Source organism: Scylla paramamosain, chromosome 26 (assembly GCF_035594125.1).
Source record: "Scylla paramamosain isolate STU-SP2022 chromosome 26, ASM3559412v1, whole genome shotgun sequence".
NCBI classification, from domain to species: domain Eukaryota; kingdom Metazoa; phylum Arthropoda; class Malacostraca; order Decapoda; family Portunidae; genus Scylla; species Scylla paramamosain.
In genome coordinates, this window is record NC_087176.1 from 8,879,554 (window position 1) to 8,898,457 (window position 18,904).

The 18,904-nt window shown below is 41.4% G+C and overlaps 3 protein-coding genes across 16 annotated transcripts in view; 1 reads left to right on the forward strand and 2 right to left on the reverse strand.

Moving 5' to 3' along the window:
* Positions 1-10,275, reverse strand: part of LOC135113689 (TOM1-like protein 2) — a 25,485-nt gene extending 15,210 nt beyond the window's left edge. The window contains exons 1-3 of one of the 9 annotated variants that reach the window (XM_064029184.1): positions 5,778-5,918; positions 5,502-5,610; positions 934-1,054 (exon numbers count right to left, since the gene is read on the reverse strand). In XM_064029184.1, the coding sequence (XP_063885254.1) occupies positions 934-1,045 (112 nt within the window). In that variant the 5' untranslated portion in view covers positions 1,046-1,054; positions 5,502-5,610; positions 5,778-5,918. Of the gene's footprint in view, positions 1-933; positions 1,055-1,387; positions 1,409-5,501; positions 5,919-9,969 lie in introns of those variants that run through there. The other 8 variants (XM_064029186.1, XM_064029182.1, XM_064029180.1 and 5 more) reach the window with 8 other exon arrangements.
* LOC135113688 (dynein regulatory complex subunit 3-like) lies at positions 2,077-15,345 on the forward strand. 2 transcript variants are annotated; one of them, XM_064029173.1, is made up of 12 exons: positions 2,081-2,409; positions 2,955-3,201; positions 9,129-9,262; positions 10,040-10,195; positions 11,036-11,205; positions 12,054-12,260; positions 12,638-12,778; positions 13,000-13,093; positions 13,576-13,695; positions 13,816-13,950; positions 14,108-14,295; positions 14,593-15,345. In XM_064029173.1, the coding sequence occupies exons 1-12, from the start codon at positions 2,233-2,235 to the stop codon at positions 14,693-14,695; spliced, it is 1,872 nt and encodes a 623-aa protein (XP_063885243.1). In that variant the 5' UTR covers positions 2,081-2,232; the 3' UTR covers positions 14,696-15,345. The 2 variants fall into 2 exon arrangements, with proteins under 2 accessions (XP_063885244.1, XP_063885243.1); XM_064029174.1 differs by lacking the exon at positions 12,638-12,778 and having other exon boundaries at positions 2,077-2,409.
* Positions 14,969-18,904, reverse strand: part of LOC135113686 (phospholipase D1-like) — a 28,567-nt gene continuing 24,631 nt past the window's right edge. For all 5 annotated transcript variants that reach the window (XM_064029164.1, XM_064029160.1, XM_064029165.1 and 2 more), the window contains 2 exons: positions 18,612-18,734; positions 14,969-18,261 (listed from right to left, as the gene is read on the reverse strand). In XM_064029164.1, coding sequence (XP_063885234.1) covers positions 18,160-18,261; positions 18,612-18,734 — 225 coding nt within the window. In that variant the 3' untranslated portion in view covers positions 14,969-18,159. The remainder of the gene's footprint in view (positions 18,262-18,611; positions 18,735-18,904) is intronic.

An 18,904-nucleotide genomic window follows, 5' to 3' on the forward strand; every position in this document is an offset into this window, starting at 1 on the left:
TATCTGGAGTATTTCTAACCCAAATTATTGCCCAAACCTGTAGATTTTTAAGTATCATAAAACTAACCCATACAAAATAAATTAAATTATCATTATTTAGTGCATTTCTTCATCTCAACATATAGTCCACAGCAGCAAACACACTAGTAATCTATTATTGCCCAATACTGCACACTTAACACCCACAAAACCGCCCCATAGAAAGTTTGTGTTAAATCTCTCACTACTTAAAACACTTCTCTCGTTCCAAACATTGCCCATAGCTACAAATTTACCAGTAACATATACAAAAAGATCATGAGAAGTACTAGGGGCAAAAAAAAAAAAAAAAAAAAAGCGTAGTAAAATTCCATCAACACCAGATAAGAGATTGCAGAGCGCAGTCAGTCTGTCAGCCTGTCCCCACTCATCATCACATGATTACCACCACCACCACCACCTCCTCCTCCTCTTAGCAACACCACGCACTCTTACTCACCGACAGATCCAAACTCCACCAGAAAAATTAATCGTTGAAATAAACAAAAAAAAAAAAAACTTTAGCCACAGCACAAATACCACGAGTTAAAATTACCAACACACTGAAAAAATCGGGCCAAAAAATAACTGATAAAATCTGGTACCCTCTTTTCTCCCTTGACACTCAAAATGGCTTAGTTTACACACATTTCTATAAGCACACATGGTCTACAGCACACACAGGACACAGTGCACACCTCCTCGTGGCGTGACAACACTCGGGAAGAGCGAAAATTTGAGGAAAACAAGACATGAGAGAGATGACAAGCAGACGACAACAACTTTCTAAACAAATAATTTCTCCCCCTCAATATTTTTTCTCTATTTTATCCTCCCCACGTGTCCCTGGTGTGTTCATGGAGGCGTGGGAGGTGTATAGGGTGTGTTTAAGGGTGTAGAGAAGGATGTATTTACCTATTTTCTGGCCAACGGGCGTGGCGAAGACGTTTCCCCCGAAGAACGACATTTTGCTGCCCTGTTGCGTCATCGCTCTCCGCCATGACGTCAGCTGATTCCGTGACGCCATCGCACCTCCCTGTAAATTTTTAGATGTTTACGGTATTTTAGTACTTGTCTGCTGTTTGCATTGTGTTATTGAGTGTATTAACGTTGTATCTTATTACTCCTATGTAGTTATGTTACTTTATGGCTTTACCACGAAGATATTAAGGAATAAAAATGCGGTCTTGTGATTGAGTGTGATAACTTCGGATCTCACTTTACTATAGATTTTTTATTTATTCATATTTTTCTAGGACATGTTCATGATTTATGCTATACCAGTGTATGCATCAAAGATTTATCTTGCTATCACTACTTGTTTGTGTTGTTTCATACCCCAACAACGAGAATAATAGAAGATAAATACCACCATGTGACCGAGTCCGGTAACTTTACCACCACACTTTCCTTCAGATCGTTACATATTCATACGAGTATGTTTCTAGTTTTTTCTTACGCTTTATAATGTGCTGGTGTGTGTATCATAGTCACATCTTGTTATTCAGTAAGCGTTTGTGTTGCTTCATACCCTTACAACGGAAATATTAAGAGGTAGAAGCCATCTTGCAGTTTGTCACTGATAGCTCAGTCACACATCCCTCTTGACTTCTGAATATTCTTACACTATTTTTCATGATCTGTTTACAGTTTATGTTGTGTTAGTGCAAGCATTCAAACTTTATCTGCTTAATTATATTTGTTAGTATTGTTTATCTGCTTCACAAAGAAGATAAGAGATTGGAGGTATGTTAATTTCCTGAAATCCTGTACGCGTTATACGTATGAGTATAGTGCTGTAAAAGTTTTCAACGGATATGCAGAAGATAAATGATAACTGTGGCCTTGTGACTCTGATAACTAACTACCATACTCAGCAAAGCCTTGTGACTAAGAGTGACTAGGTACTTTATACAATAAATCCACAACTTCAAATTAATGCAGCTTATTAATAACTGCATGGAGAATAACTATCATACATATTATTGTTATTTATTTACTTATACTTAGTTATTTTTTCTTATTTATGAGAGAGAGAGAGAGAGAGAGAGAGAGAGAGAGAGAGAGAGAGAGAGAGAGCATCGTCACCATAACAACAGAGACGCCACACACACCCACACCGCTAAACTGATCCCTCCTTCTTTCCTTTCCTTTTCTTTCTTTCTTTAACTTGCGACTTAAAGTGAAAACCAGTAATATAAGCTGCCCCTAAAGATGAGTTTCACGTGGGCTATTGATACTAAAGGGGACGAGCTGGGAAAGGTATTTAGAGGCGAGGAAAGTGACGGGAGTGAGGCGGAGGACGACGAGAAAGCGGTGAAAAGTCAGCTGCATGCAATGAAATTATGTCAGGAGTCCAGTGGTTTAATGGCAACTGTCTCCACGCTGAGGGTAATGCCGTGTGTGTGTGTGTGTGTGTGTGTGTGTGTGTGTTGTATAAGCATTTTTTAGCTTCTCTACTGCTTCTGCTACTGCTGCTGCTGCTGCTGTTGCTACTGTCGTTGCTGTTAGTGGTGGTGGTGGTGGTGCTACTACTACTACTTCTATTACTGCTACTACTACTACTACTACTACAACTACTACTACAACAGCTACTGCTACTACTACTACTACTACGAGTACTACTACTACGAAGACGACTACTGCTGCTACTACTTCTACAACAACAACAACAACAATAACAACAACAACAACAACAACAACAACAGCTACTACTACTACTACTACTACTACTACTACTACTACTACTACTGGCGCTGTTGCTGCTGCTATCACTTAATGACAACAACAATCACCATTATCACCATTACCCCCACCTATTACTTTTAATGCAACTGCTGCTGCTATTATCGTTGTTATTCTTGTTGCAACACTACTACTACTACTAACTACTACTACTACTACTATTAACAAGTTCCCTTCTTCCCTACCCACAGTTGCCAGGGAAAAGAGGTGGCTTGGAGTGGGGACCAGGAGGGGAAGGAAGGAGGAAGGAAGGGAAGGACGAAGAGGAAGAGGAGGTGGGGGTGAGCAGGGGACGGGAGTGGGGTCAGATGGCGCCCCTGAGCCTGGCGGTGTTGGGGGAGGCGCTCGGAGATCAGCACCCACAACTGCCCCCACTAACTCATGCAAACGCGAAGGAGATTTGTGCCCACGTGCCCACCCTGTCCTTGCAGTTCAGAGGTGAGAGAGAGAGAGAGAGAGAGAGAGAGAGAGAGAGAGAGAGAGAGAGAGAGAGAGAGAGAGAGAGAGAGAGAGAGAGAGAGAAACTGAATGTGGCTGTGTATTGAGTATTACAAATCTGAACTTTCTACATACTGAGGAAACACGCATGTCAGTTTTCATCATTTCACTACAATGATGCAATAAACACACACAATTGTCTAATCCCACTTAAAGATAAATTACCAAAGAATTTTCTTACATCCACTGATGAAGCCTAGCAACATGATAAGCACCTAAATTTTTAGTTACAAGACAAAAAACTTTAGTCATTGCCGGAATATATACAGTTACGAAACGCGACCTTATAGAAAACGAGAGCACGATGGTCACTGCTCCAACACCTCCATCTGGCAAGTGTTTGGACGAGGTTTATTATTTTACCAGCTGTTGGTGTTTGTGCCTCGCGGTTCAGGGTACGGTAACTCGAACGCCAGCGGTATATCACAGCAACCTAAACTAAGATCCTCCTCTTTATGGGGTCCAAATTTCGTGACGTGGGACAGAGATGGTATTTTAAGATGGTATTTTGGCAGTTTTCGCTTCTCAAACTTCGCTACGTCGAAAAAAAATAATAAATAAATAAATATTAATTAAAAAAAAGGTAATTTGGTTCTTTTTAACAGCTCACCGTTGCGTTACATATAAACATAGTATTATCGCTGTTTTAACTTTTCAAACAAGGTTACGTAGAACAGAGATGGTATTATGATTGTTTTAGCGTCATGAAGTTCAGTTGGGACAGGTAAATTCACAATGATAGACAGGGCAACACACACGCACACTATCACCATCTGTAGAGTTTAGACTATAATTTCAAGCACTAGTAGCAAATGGACTGCTCTTCAAACATTTATTGCACAGCTGTGATTATATTCTGGTCAATAAAATAGTCTAGGTTGTAAAATTACCAAAAAAGTATCGTTATCTACATTCTACTGTTTTTTTCTGTTGTATTTCTTTTAACTGTCAATAGCGAATGCCGGAGACGTCTCGGGATAAAGATAACAGAAAGATGATCGCCAAGATACACCAGTGGACTCCATTTCCTAGCAAATCACGAACATAACCCGGAATCAGGCGACGCTATTTCAATTTAATTAAGTTTATTGACCACAGCCACGTACGAGTAATTACAGTCGTTTAAGATACAATGAAAATAAACGTAACGAAAATTTAGTGAATATCATTTTGCGTACGACAAATTCAAACTTAAGGGCGAAACAAAAACAAAAATCATATGATCACGTTGTTGTGGTGCATGAAGACAATCAAATCAATCACCGTCAATATAAAGAAAACTGAACTATGGGAGAGCTTGGAAGTCAGAATAGGGAAGAAGTTTATTATTTAACCAGCTCTGAGTCACGCACGGCAGCTTCTCTTAAAATCCCACTCGTCACTCGTTAACTAAAACAATCATGCCGCTCGTCACTCACTAACCACAATTATGCCACTCGTCACTCACTAACTAACCACAATTATGCCACTCGTCACTCACTAACTAACCACAATTATGCCACTCGTCACTCACTATAAGCCACTAACTAACACAATCATGCCACTCGTCACTCACTAACTAACCACAATTATGCCACTCGTCACTCACTATAAGCCACTAACTAACACAGTCATGCCACTCTTCACTCACTAACTAACGCTATCAAAGTTTTGTAAATGGAGTAAATCAGCAACACGCTTATATCACGTGTTCCGATATGTTTAAGAGATAGATAAAAAAAAAGGGGGTCATTTTGGAGGCCTAACCGCGAAGAGAGAGAGAGAGAGAGAGAGAGAGAGAGAGAGAGAGAGAGAGAGAGAGAGAGAGAGAGAGAGAGAGAGAGCCCGCATACATTTTCTTACTACGCATCTTGTATATACACTTCAGAACCTTCATTGTGTATAAAGCTACCTTATGTCTCTAATTTCCTTACATTGATTCCTCCAACTTTATTCACTAACGATATTTCAACTGCTATCTACTTTGCATTCTTTCCTTTGGCAGCTGAGAATTGTATGCAGAGTCAAACAATCGTGCATTCCTTTCTTTCTCTCCATTCATTACTTCGTTGCTTGTCTCCCCCCTGTCATTCCAGTTAAGTCCACCGCCCACCTCTTCCTCTAACCCGTAATCAGTTATTTCAAGGCCTGATATAGCACAGATAAGAACCACGTACAGGACGGATGAAAGAAATGCCTCCAGATGACAGCATGGTTAAAACACATACACACACACACACACACACACATGTAACACTGACCTTTTCTAAATTAACTTAGTGTTTTAAATCTTTCTTTCGTATAGTCGTTTTGTTTTGTTTGGTTTATGAATGTTTTCTTTCTTCTTGTGTCTGTTTTATCTGTCCGTGGCTATTTGCGTGTAAGTACGTACATTAGTTTGTTTGTTTGTTTGGGTGTCAGTGTGTATTTGTTTTGTAGGTCTCTCTCTCTCTCTCTCTCTCTCTCTCTCTCTCTCTCTCTCTCTCTCTCTCTCTCTCTCTCTCTCTCTGAGTATGTAAGTTATGAAAATTATATACCTGCTTGTCTATTTATTTTTTTGTGAATGGTTGTGTCTGTGTATGTATATATGTTTGTTTGTTTGTGTACGTGTGTGTGTAAGTCAGGAATGTAGGCACTGCTGTAGGCACTAGTGTGGAGCGTGGCACTGGCTGAGCGATACTAACTGGATGGTATAACGGGGTGCCATTCTCTCTCTCTCTCTATCTCTCTCTCTCTTTCTCTCTCTCTCTCTCTCTCTCTCTCTCTCTCTCTCTCTCTCTCTCTCTCTCTCTCTCTCTCTCTCTCTCTCTCCTGCCCTTGGCCATATATTGTTTGCAATTTATACAAACATTCCTGTGAGGCAAGACGAGACGGGTTCACTGACTAAACTAAAAACACTCACTTTACGCATACAGACACCTCACACTCTCTCTCTCTCTCTCTCTCTCTCTCTCTCTCTCTCTCTCTCTCTCTCTCTCTCTCTCTCTCTCTCTCTCTCTCTCTCTCTCTCTCTCTCTCTCTCTCAGCGCATACACACATCACACTCACTCACTCACTCAGCGCATACACGCACCTCAGCAATGCGTCAGGTGAGTCAGGTGACAGCTACGTGAGAGGTGCTGGTTATGCTAAATTCACAGCACAGATGATCAGGTAACACCAACTTAACTCTCAGTCACGTATGGAAGACAGCAGCAAGACACACCCTCATAGAAAAAGTGACCCAAAAGTCTGGACACATCAGTAATATTTTTTAGTTGTTCTTTTTTGTTTGTGGGGTTGAATATAGGTTTATCAAAAGTATATAATTTGATTGATATTGAGTGGATACGAGGAATAATCATATGGGTAGATACTACTGAACGAAAAAATATTAAAAAGAGATAAATTTTCCCTATCTCCGGACTTTTGGGTCACCCTGTAAATGAGGAGGAGTGGAGTGACTCGATAGAATGCTCGGTATTGTATATAATCCACGTTCCTTTCGGGATAATGTACACGTTACAATAATACGAGCAGGAGTGGATTAGTCAGGTGATGCTCAGCTCATGGTCATCCCCGCCTTTCAAGACCCGGACATCCTCACTCCTTACTCGTCCCCTCACCACTGCCAGCCTTACTCCTCATAGCTTTCCACATCCTCACTCGTCCCCTCAGCACTGCCATCCTTACTCTTACTCATAGTTTTCTACATGCTCACTCGTTCCCTCAGCACTGCCATTCTTACTCCTCATAGCTTTCCACAGCCTCACTCGTTCCCTCAGCACTGCCATTCTTACTCCTCATAGCTTTCCACAGCCTCACTCGTCCCCTCAACACAGCCATCTTTACTCCTTCTCATAGCTTTCTACATTCTCACTCGTCCCCTCAGCCTGCCAGCCTTACTCCTTATAGTTTTCCACATCCTCACTCGTTCCCTCAACACGGCAGGCTTTACTCCTTTTTATAGCTTTCTAGATAAATTTCTAAGGGATATTATTAGTACTCACTAATTCCGTTAGCTATGCATACTACTATCAGTTTCCTCTTTTTAAAATTTTGACATTCTGGATGATATCGAGTATTCCTGGGCTTCTTATATTGACAAATCCATCAAGGTAAGAATAGCACTCACCTTCTCTCTTCAATCATTACACTGTGAACATTTATATATCCTCAAGTGTCGTTACGTACACATACTACACCAATACTCCGGTTCATCTCGGAGCAAGCTGTGTGTTGTATGCAGACCATATTTATTGATCGAAATAAAATCATGTCTTACCGAAGGGCACTGTCAATATTTAAAGGCAAAATAAACAAATTAACAAATAGATTAGTAAATAAATTATGAAGAGAAACTTAAATAACATTTCATTTAGTAGAAACATTTCGACACAGACAAAAACAGAAAAGAAAAAAAAATCCATCTGAACTTGTCACACGAACAAAACTTAAAGCACCGTATCGTTTACAAGAGAGGGAAAAGAAATCTAATATCCTTCTTTCACTATAAAACGAACACAAACACTGTGCAAACTACGAATGCAATTTCAAAGCTTCGTATGATGATATGATATAATGACACGATACCTTATTTGACCACAAAGTGTGTTCTGTATAACTACAAGACAATATCATAATCCAAACAACACCAACGACAAAATATAACCCGTAAAAAGTAAAGAAACACACACTACATACAACGAATCAACATCGATCAGTAGTCAGTATGAAAACTAACTCAATTCAATGATAAGAATAAGCAAACCAAGACAGTCTCTCCCCACTCGATGCCACGTTTCAAGGCCGCGTGATAATGGAATGCAGGAGAGACATCGATATGTAAACTTGCATTGGCGTCTAATAACACCTCTCTGCTGTTCATGTATTTGTTCAGGGAGGGATCGCGGGGCCGGGATGAACAGGAAGTGGACAGAGAATTGGAGACAGAGAGAGAAGGAAATGAGAGGTTGAAAAATGAGACTGAAAAGACGAGAAACAATTAAGAACATGAGAGTAAGAGAGAAAAGAAAGAAGAGTAAATAAACATAAGAAAACAGCAGCGTCTCTCTCTCTCTCTCTCTCTCTCTCTCTCTCTCTCTCTCTCTCTCTCTCTCTCTCTCTCTCTCTTTCTCTCTCATCCGGGAGGGTGAGAAAAGTAACGGAAGCAGTAATATATACAACCTTTAATAGTATGTTGCGTCATATAACATAATAAAACATTTATTTCACTATTATTATTATTATTATTATTATTATTATTATCATTATTATTATTATTATTGCACATTTGTTTTCCTGATCTAAATATGAATCATAAGGATGGGGAGGGAAGAGGAGGGAAGGGGAGGGAAGAGGAAGGGAGGGGAGTGATGGGAAGGGAGGGGAGGGGGAAGTGATGCAGGAAAGGAAGGGGCATGGCGGATACATCTGTGACTCACGCGCCCACACTCGCTCACGTGATGTGTGTGTGTGTGTGTGTGTGTGTGTAGCAATGTGGATATACGTACACATATGCTAGAAATAAAAATAAATGAAAATTATATTCAAGTGGCCAGTCACCACCACAGCTGTAAACTCTCTCTCTCTCTCTCTCTCTCTCTCTCTCTCTCTCTCTCTCTCTCTCTCTCTCTCTGCAGGGACCTCAATTATATACACACATTACTTCAATTATAAACACGCTTAAAGCTTATTAGGCCACCACCACCATCACCACATCTCAAGAATATTTTCCTACTAATGACTCAGAACTCATACCAAACTACCACCACAGTAATGAAAAGCAACCATCAGAAACACAAAGACTCCCGCTAGCGTCTGTTGCGAGTGGTAAAGATGAGACGCCGAAATAATTGAGAACGCGGCGCAGAACGTTACTCCTGACCGCGAGTGTTTGGTTACCGCAGGGCTGGGGAGTCTGGAGCTGGTGTGGCTGCTGGAGCGACTGACGCGACTTGAGGTGAGCAACAACTGTCTCACCTCCACAGCTGGGATTGATCGTCTACCTGCCCTCACCTGGCTCGATCTATCCTTTAACCAGGTATGATATTATCCTGAACTTTCCCTCTTTGTCTTTCTCGATCCCCAGACTCAAGGTAGTTTAGTATGCGTGTACGATATTCCTCTCTCAGAAGTACGATGATTTTGACACTACTACTACTACTTTTACTATCCCCCTACTATCTTTCATCCTTTTCTTTCTCGATCCCCAGACTCAAGGTTAAGGATGTGCGTACATAACATATTTCTGTCTTAGAAGTACGATGGTTTTCTCTCTAATATACTGCCAAGTCCTGTTACTTTTTCTTTCTATTTATTCCTACGTATTTATATTGCTGTTCTTATTCCTATTTATTCTTATGTATTCCTTCTATCAATTTATCGGTAGGAGAGGTAGGTACCTAACGTTCGCTCGTAACCCTTATGAACGTGACATAACCCTGTTGTTACGTTGCCTGATAACTTACAAAGTTCTCCTACTTCTCTTTCTTTTTCCTTTATTTTTCCTTTTTCTCCTCCTCCTCCTCCTCCTCCTCTTTCTTTTTTTTTCTCCTCTTCCTCCTTCTTTTACTACTACTTCTATTACTTCAACTACTACAGCTACCTCAACTACTACTGTTAACTCAACTACTACTACTACTACTACTACTACTACTACTACTACTACAACTACTACAGCACTTTTCCTCTCCTCTACTTCCTCCTCCTACTACTACTATAGCAAAACCTGACCATTACTTCATTTACCTCATCCCCAAGATCGCCCGATGCTTTTCCATTCCACTCGCTCATCAGTTTTCGTCGTCCTCGCCATCAGATCAAGCGTCTCATGGGTGTCGGGGCCTTGCGTCGCCTGGAGGTCCTTGCTCTGCACAACAACCAACTGGAGCGCCTGGAGAAGGGGGCCCTGCAACACCTCGACCGCCTGCAAGTTCTCACGCTGGCCAACAACAGGCTCACTGATCTCTCTGATGTGCGTGTTTCATTCGTGCTTCAGTCATCCTGGGAGTGTATCACGTGTGGTTCTGAGCGTCATATTCTGAAACACTTCTGCACAGCACCTCCACTGCATTCAGAAGGCTCCAGTTGAAGTTACACAAATTTTTAGGGGTGCTTTTACGGTTTTAGTGATAGATTAACAGGATTTCTATATTATTAACTCTGTTGTTTATTTCTGTAGGCTTTGAAAATGGTGGTGGTGAAAGAGCAAAGCGTTTCTGAATGCGGGTGTTACGTCAAAGTTTAGAGACAGGGTAATAATAGTTTTTCTTCTATCATTTAGGGTATTTTAGGTTTTCTTTGGCTAAGATGTGTGTATTTATGTGGTTGTGAATATATTATGTGAAAGTTCTCTAGATTTGTAAAGCTGATTCGTGAAACAGTGACAGGTAAACTAGTAATTCATTTAGTTGTCTTGATACCGAACTAGTAATGGCGCAAGGAGTCCTAAGTGTTCTTAAATGGTTAATTGGCTAGCTAAGTCGTAATATTTTTTTCCTTTATATTTATTTCCATATATTTCACTCAGTAGATGAAACCCTAACAATTAACAGCACTTTCGCTCAGTAAGACGGCAGCGTCTGTGATAAGGCGGCGACGCCATAGAACAATCAGTCCCCCATCTCTTTCAGGGCTTCTAAGCAAATTACATATCAAGCAGCAAACTCGCTCAGTCAGAAGGCAGTGTCTCTGGTAATGCATCGATTCCAAGGAATAATCAACCAGTTACTATCTCCTTCTAGTGTTTCTACGCACATTACATATCAAACACTACAAAACACAGCTCCTTTTTAAGCCTAGACGTCTCCTGCAGGTGTGGACGCTGCGCCACCTGGACAGCCTGGCGAGTCTGAGCCTTGCAAACAACCCCATAAGCAGCCAACACTACCCCGCCCTCGTGCTGGCCCACCTGCCACGCCTCGCCTACCTCGACCACCGCCGCGTCACGCCACAGGACCACGCCAACGCCCTGGAGCTACATAGGTAAAGATGTTCGCGCCCTCTGCTTTCCCTCTCATTTTCTTTTGAAGTGTCTGTGGGTTTTGTTGCTTGAACCTTAGATTGTCAGCAGTGGATAATAATTTTTTCCTTACATGTTGAATGATCGGACGCAATTTTCTCTCTGTACTTAAAAGTGTCTTTTCACTACGCTCTGTTTCCTAAATAAAGTAAATACTCTCTCTCTCTCTCTCTCTCTCTCTCTCTCTCTCTCTCTCTCTCTCTCTCTCTCTCCGCACGTGTACACCCGTCCCAGACGCAAACCAAAGCAAATGATTCCTGCCGACCACTCAGCCTCATCACATCTTTCTCTCCCTCATTGGAACCTTTTTTAATAACATAATAATCACTTACGTAAAAGAATGACTAAAATTGCGGTGGTAATGTTGAGCGTGGCGTGTCTGTGCGCGGCGGTGTGGGGCGTGCGAGTGCCTGCAGTGACCGCCAAGGTGGAGCAACCGACGACCACCCTGAGGCAACCCGGGCAGCTGTCCACCCGACAGAACGCATTTTTTGATGAGTCTGACGCGCCGGAAGCCAAGATTCGGGAGGCTGAGAGGAACCTGAAACTCGCCAGAAAGTCTGCGCACCACCACCTCGTCAGTGCGCGGAACCGGTTCACCATGGAAGTGCTGCACAACAGATCAGCACTACTACGAGCCATTCTGGAGAAGCAGCGAGCTGAGGTTCCCCCCGCCGAGTGCTGATCGCTGCCTTTCTTCCTTCTTTTCCTTCTACTATTATGGATTAACTTAAGTGGACCTTCAGCCTTTATTTCGTCCCAAATAAAACCTAACGCATCTCTCTCTCTCTCTCTCTCTCTCTCTGGGCAGGGCAGAAGTGGAGGTGGTAGAGGCGGACGAGGAGCGGGTGAGGCTGGAGGAGGAGGCGGAGAAGGAGCGACGGAGGAGCAGGGAGGCTCACGCGCGGGCCGGGGTGCTGGCGCTGGATGACGGCTCGCTCCTGGCCAGAATGTTCAGAGGGGACAAAGACATGGGTGTCCTGCTGCAGCTGCCGGGAGCACACGCCCTTATGAGCAAGTGTGTGGAGTGGTGAAATGTGTGTGTGTGTGTGTGTGATTCATCCTGGTCCATACACACACACACACACACACACGTACGTGTACATACATACCCGTACACAATAAAGGGTAGGAGACTCGCACTTAAGGACAGGAAATGATTAGTTAAGCGATGTCACACACATACACACACACACACACACACACACGCGCACACACACACACACACACACACACACACACACACACACACCATTCATATTCCGTAGTTAGTATGTAAATTTGCATGTCATCGTCGTGTGTGTGTGTGTGTGTGTGTGTGTGTGTGTGTGTATTTTGCGCATACGTATATTTTTAGACATTACTTCATCTCTGTCTCTCTCTCTCTCTCTCCAGATACCAGGAACACTTCAACGCTGTGTGCAGGCAGGTCTTCAAGGCGGGGCTCCTACATGAGGAGCAGCGGCAGACCGAACTACGTCTCTTGAGGGAGGCACTGCGTGAAGCGAGAACCCGCGCCGACCATCACGCGCGCGAGTGAGAGAGAGAGAGAGTTTCACTACTATTACCTTCACACACAGACAGTAAATAAGTGAATAACTCAATAAATAACACCAGAAACAAGCCAGAAACACACGACTTACCTTCAAGAACATGTAAGAAGTCTGCAGATGATCGAAGGCTAATAAGGGATGACAGAAGTATTAGTATATAGATCTTGCTAATAAATGTTGCTAAGCGTGTCGGTGTGTTGTCAGGGCCGTGCGGGAGCTGGAGGCTGAGGTGGGGACCGTAGCAACAGCCGGGCGAGAGTTGCAGCAGGCGGAGGAAGCCAGTCTAGGGGACGACCAGGTGAGGGACACTGAAGGAGGCGCAGTAGAAAGAAGAAAAAAAAAAAAATGAGGATTTTCTGAGAGTAAATTAAGAATATTGATTTAAATGTTTAGGTTGCAATCACAAAGGTTGTTATAATTATGTTTAAGTTAAAGGAATAATTTAAGGATTGAATAAAAATGGATATAACATTGGATAGAGTTGCCAAGAAAGGAAGAAATAAAATGCTGCACAGATAAAATAAAATATAACACATATGCTGCAGATATAGAATATAAATAAATGTACATCATACAAAGAACATGTATTGCTAACAAGAGTTACATCTTAACGAAAATATACTTATTGACAGTGATTTGAATATAGACCACACAACAAAACAACTGCTTGCACATTTAATTAACTGATACAACAACTTCAACTGAGGGATCCTTTACCACTGATCACTCAATAACATCTTCCTTCTCCTTCCTTGCTTTTCCTCCTGCTTTTCCCTTCAGGAGGCGCACACTGGCAGGGTAGCAGAGGCGGCAGTCCTTCATGAAAAAATTGACACCCTGCTGAACACCACTTCCTACGACCTGCTGACTGCTGAAGTGACACTGGCAGATCAGATCAAGGTCAGTGATAAGCAGCAGCAGTAATAATAATAGCTAGTAGTAGTAGTAGTAGTAGGAAGACGAGGAGGAGGTGGAAGTGTGTATGTACTAGTGTAATTTTGCCTCTCTCTCTCTCTCAAGGATGTAGTGGCACGGGCCCGGGAGGAGCTAGGAAGTCTCGTTGGAGGCTTCCTGGAGGAGGCTGCCACAGAGTTTCAAGAGGGCCGTCGTCTGGCCTACTCCTTCTACTGTCGCCTCCGAGAACTCTCCACTAAGGTAATGAAAGTAATCCCGGTAGATTGTCTATAGTAGAAGTAGTTGTAGTAGTAGTACTAGTGGTAGTATTACTTTTACTGCTTATGAAAGGATAAATGTTCCTATGAGAGACATGGAAAAATCACAAATCAACATTTATATACCTCTCTTATCTGAGGTGGCGGATGAGTGTCCCAGCGTGGAAGAGCAGGAACGAACAGCAAGGGTGTTTGAGGGCAGTGACACTCTGCAGGCAGCACTGGCAGGCATCCATGACCGTCACCTGGACCTCATTGATGCGCGGGAGGCTGACCTCAGGAAGCACCTCCAACACTGGCTGGCAGACACCCTCAAGCAAATCCAGGAGTGAGACACTTAGTGGTGTTACTGTTGATTCTGCTGCACTATGGGGAAAAGACTGAGATGGGGATGCTTATTGGTCTGCATGAAGGTGGCCCTGGTTTTTGCTTGTGGAATACTAATGTTTCTGCATATTTGTATTTTGATGTCATAGATTTGAAGCTATTATGCAAAGGTTACACTAAAGTAAGATTGTTTTATAAAAAAAATCTTTATAATTCATAAGAAGAAAATGGATGGCAAAAAAAGTATATTTCTAAGGTTCATTAAGTTCTCATGGTAAGCAGTGACTGTCTGCTGCAGGGAAGAATGGGCAAGACACCGGGCCAGGGTGGAGGAGATCACCACCCTCACTGCCAGACAGAGACAGCTCCTGAGTGAGGCTCTCCCCGTCCTGCATGAGTGAGGATGACAACTCCAGGAAGTATCACAAACTCTTTCCCAGCCAGACACTGAACTGGCACTGCCAAAAACACTTTCATCTTCACTCCTTGAACTGAATCACTAGCACTGGTTCAGTTACATGACAATTTCATGTTGCCAGGAAATCCAGTTTTCTCTTATCAATGTACATAACCATCAAGGTAACTTATCTTAGGTATTTACAACCACTGTTGTATTTCCTCCCCACCAAGATGATGTTACAGTACAAATAAGGGGCAATAATGATAGTCTCTGCTTTACCACCCTCTGGTTATTTATTTCCATCTGGTAACCTGCCAAGATAATATGCATTTTCATATAAAATAAAATATTTTATTTACTTGCACTATAAAATATGGCCACAAAAATATGCTTACAGAGCTTTTACTGAATTGTCTCTCCCAAGCTAGTCATTTAACCAGTCAAATCAGCAGGTCAGGTTAGAGCTCAGTCATGGACATCCAGGATGCCTGGAATCAATTAGATACTGATTTCACAGGAACAAGTTATACTTAACTTTTGTACAACATACAGAATCTATCAAGACTGCTCCCCCTGACTTACATAAGGTTTGGAAGTGTACTGACTTTGTGAATGAATATACATTCTTTTAATTCACAGCATGATAACAACACTAAATAAAATTCAATATATATATATATATATATATATATATATATATATATATATATATATATATATATATATATATATATATATATATATATATATATATATATATAAAATCCATTAAAATCCAACAACTTTAGATTCACATAACTGCTCTGATAAATCATCAGAAATAAAGTAAAGCTAAATGTTTTATACAGAGCATAACAATATGGGCAGCAACGTACCTACATTATAAGCACAACCACCTATCACACACACACACTCCTATGCAAAGTTCCCATGTGCATCTTAAAAGTTCTTTATATATCAAATGAACAACAATAACATAACAATAACAACCCAAGGATGATAAAGGGTGATAAAATGATGCTCATCAAGACAGGGCCAAGAGTGTTAACTTATATGAAAACTCTCCTTTGAAATTAGTTTGAGGTAAGCGTTGTATTACCTGATGATTGGACCCAAGACTAATTGTTTCCCCCTTTAAAAACTGTGATGAGAGACTGGAAGGGCACTGGTAGCCACCCCTCCTCCTCACAAGATAATGTTGCCCACATGGAACACAAAAATAAGATATAAGACAATAATAACAATAACAGGGTGTCCAAATACCTTGGAAAATATTTTAGATGGTACATACAAAGTGAATTTGATATCAGTATACATGCATGGTTACCTTTTGCCCTTTGTCCTTGACAGATAAAAGGCAGGATAATGTTTGGCTAAGGTGCAAATCTAACATAAAAGGCAGATGTGGCCTCCTGTCCTGTAGAGAACTATTTTTTTTACATAGATACACCATCTCAAGGCACATGAGATGAAGGCACTGGTTAGTAACACATATGAAGGGATGGGAAGACTTGCCTGTTGAATAAGAAAACACTTGAGATTGCAAATTAAATTATTTTTTAAAGATATGCAGAAAAATTTTAAGTATGAAGCACTGCAGCAGTAGGTAAATTATTGGTTTGGATTGGTTTTAATTCAAACTTTTATACTGCTATTTGAATTAAATATGTGGAAATTTACAACATGGATGGTTATTCTGTTTCTTGCACAAATGTATGCATTACTGTAACATGACTTATGCATCTTAAACTGATTTAAACCAGATCATTACCTCAATCTGTATGTGTTCCACTGAGACACCTTACAAATACAATAGCTACCAGTGAATGTTAACATGCCTAGACATACACAACCAGAAAAACAACTTTCCAAGCATACATAATTTAAAATCATTCCACACTACAAAACACACACACACACACACACACACACACACACACACACACACACTTTTCACAGCCAGAGAGCAGCATCCTTACATAAATGCTATACTCATCAATGCCCAACAAGCTCCCACCCACCACCATCTAACATTAATGGTATTCCACACAACACTTCTCTCACTTCTCTCCTCAATGTTACTCACAGGTGAAGGCCCCAATGGCCAGGTGAACAATCTATCCCTCTACTCTTACAGCTCATCTAGTAACTTCACTGACTCTCCATCAAAAGATTCCCACACAGAGATACTAGAATTCATATCTCTTATATGTCATTACCATTAACTACATGACTGATTTATTAAAGCAAATTATCTGGACTGAGCATTTTAATTAATTATTTACAGTAGCTGCAATTAGTAATCTATTATTTAAGAACAGAAATCAAATGTTGTACTTTGGGGTCTTATATGAATACAGCAGCACTGCAGAGTTGAATGTAACAATATATATGTATCATTACCAGCAGAGATCAAAGGCTGTAATTCATTTTGTTGCATGTCAAATATCATCACACAACTATATTATGCATATAACAGATTTCCTTAACAATGACAATGTGGAGTTTAAAATCACCAAGTTATTTAATATACCATAAAAAAAACACTAAAAACACCTATATACAAGTCATTAAAACACCAGCATGACTTTTCCCTGCTGGTGGCAAGATGTGTGAAGCAACATGAGATGTGATCATGGCATGACACTCATTATTATGTCTTGACCCTCTGACAACATGACAGCACCTCACAACTTAGGGACTTCAGCTGGGTAATCTGTGCACACACACACACACACACACACACACACACACACACACACACACACACACACACACACACACACACACACACACACACACACACACACACGTTTCATAATCAGGCTAGCATTCAGGCTGCCTGCACTTTATATATGCTCACACAGGAGGTAGGCCTTACACCACTCATAAACACAGCCCATCCTTCCCTCCCCTGTACTGATACACCTGACATCAAAGAATTCACTTCCTACCATCACTCGCTGCAACTCATATCACATCACTCCTTCATACTCCTCTTCTCTTCACCTCAGCATCATTACTACTGAATATCTCTGAAGCTCACATTAGAATGGTACCTGAATGGTGAACTATAACAACACTGTGAGTTCCTACCAAACACAAGGTATCTTAGACTCAAACTTCACATATCCATCCTCCCTCTATCAGCAACAGCCAGGCACTGTACCACAAAAAGTAAGTATATGGGAAATATGTGGTTCATATATCTGGGATTACTGGCTTTGAGCTGAATGACATCACAATCAATACATCTTAAGAAACAGTCACCCAACTCAACTGACATGAAACAAGAAAGCTACATTAGCAAATCAGAGCAACAATACCCTTGTCAAGAGAGCATTAGGACAGGCAAAAGTGAGGAAGGGACAGCTTGCTGATGATAAAGGACCTGATGGAAACGAGGTCTTGCTTTCAGTAATGGAGAGAGTACTTCCCAAGCTTCCAGAGACAACACTAGTTCCCTTAGGTCCAGGTCTCCATGGGCAAGAGGTATTCCTTGTTGCCCACACCTGGCTTGAGCATCTCATCTTTCAGGAAGTCAAGTGGGAACAGCACCAGGTGACCCTTCGAAGAATGAGGAAAACAAGGCCTTAATTATGGCTTATGATGGAAGATGATGAATTTCAACAAACTATTTCCTGTACTGAACATGTTAAGAGTTAGGAAATATATAAAAAGCAGGGATTACTATATTTCCTCCTATACATACTAAAAAACAACCAAAACAACAGCAGCACTACAGTGAAAGCCTACATTTCCTGAACTAATCATATAGCAACTCCTAAAATAACTGGTGGAAAAAAAAGGGGATTCATGGAGGAAGCGTGAATTGAAGCATGAATTGAAGTTTACATTTAAATTCTTCCTTATATACATCCAAAACAATAACCAATATAACTCAAGAGCAGTCCTACCTGTACTTCCTTCAGCTTGACCTTGGCATCGGCCGGGTTCACCTCAGCCAGCGTGGGTGTCGTGCGCAGTTGTTCCAGATCGTTGAAGGTTGTGGCACTGTTGCAGGGGTAACACGAAAATACCTGCAGGGGAACACATACGTAAAGCACTGACTCCAATGTCAAATATCTAGAAATTTCCCTGCTTTCAAGATCATTTTCCACAACTTACCTTATATAAATGCTTCCCTGTTTTGAAAGTCATATATTTTAAGCCTCAACCTCTTACCACACTTTCACACCACACCATCGTG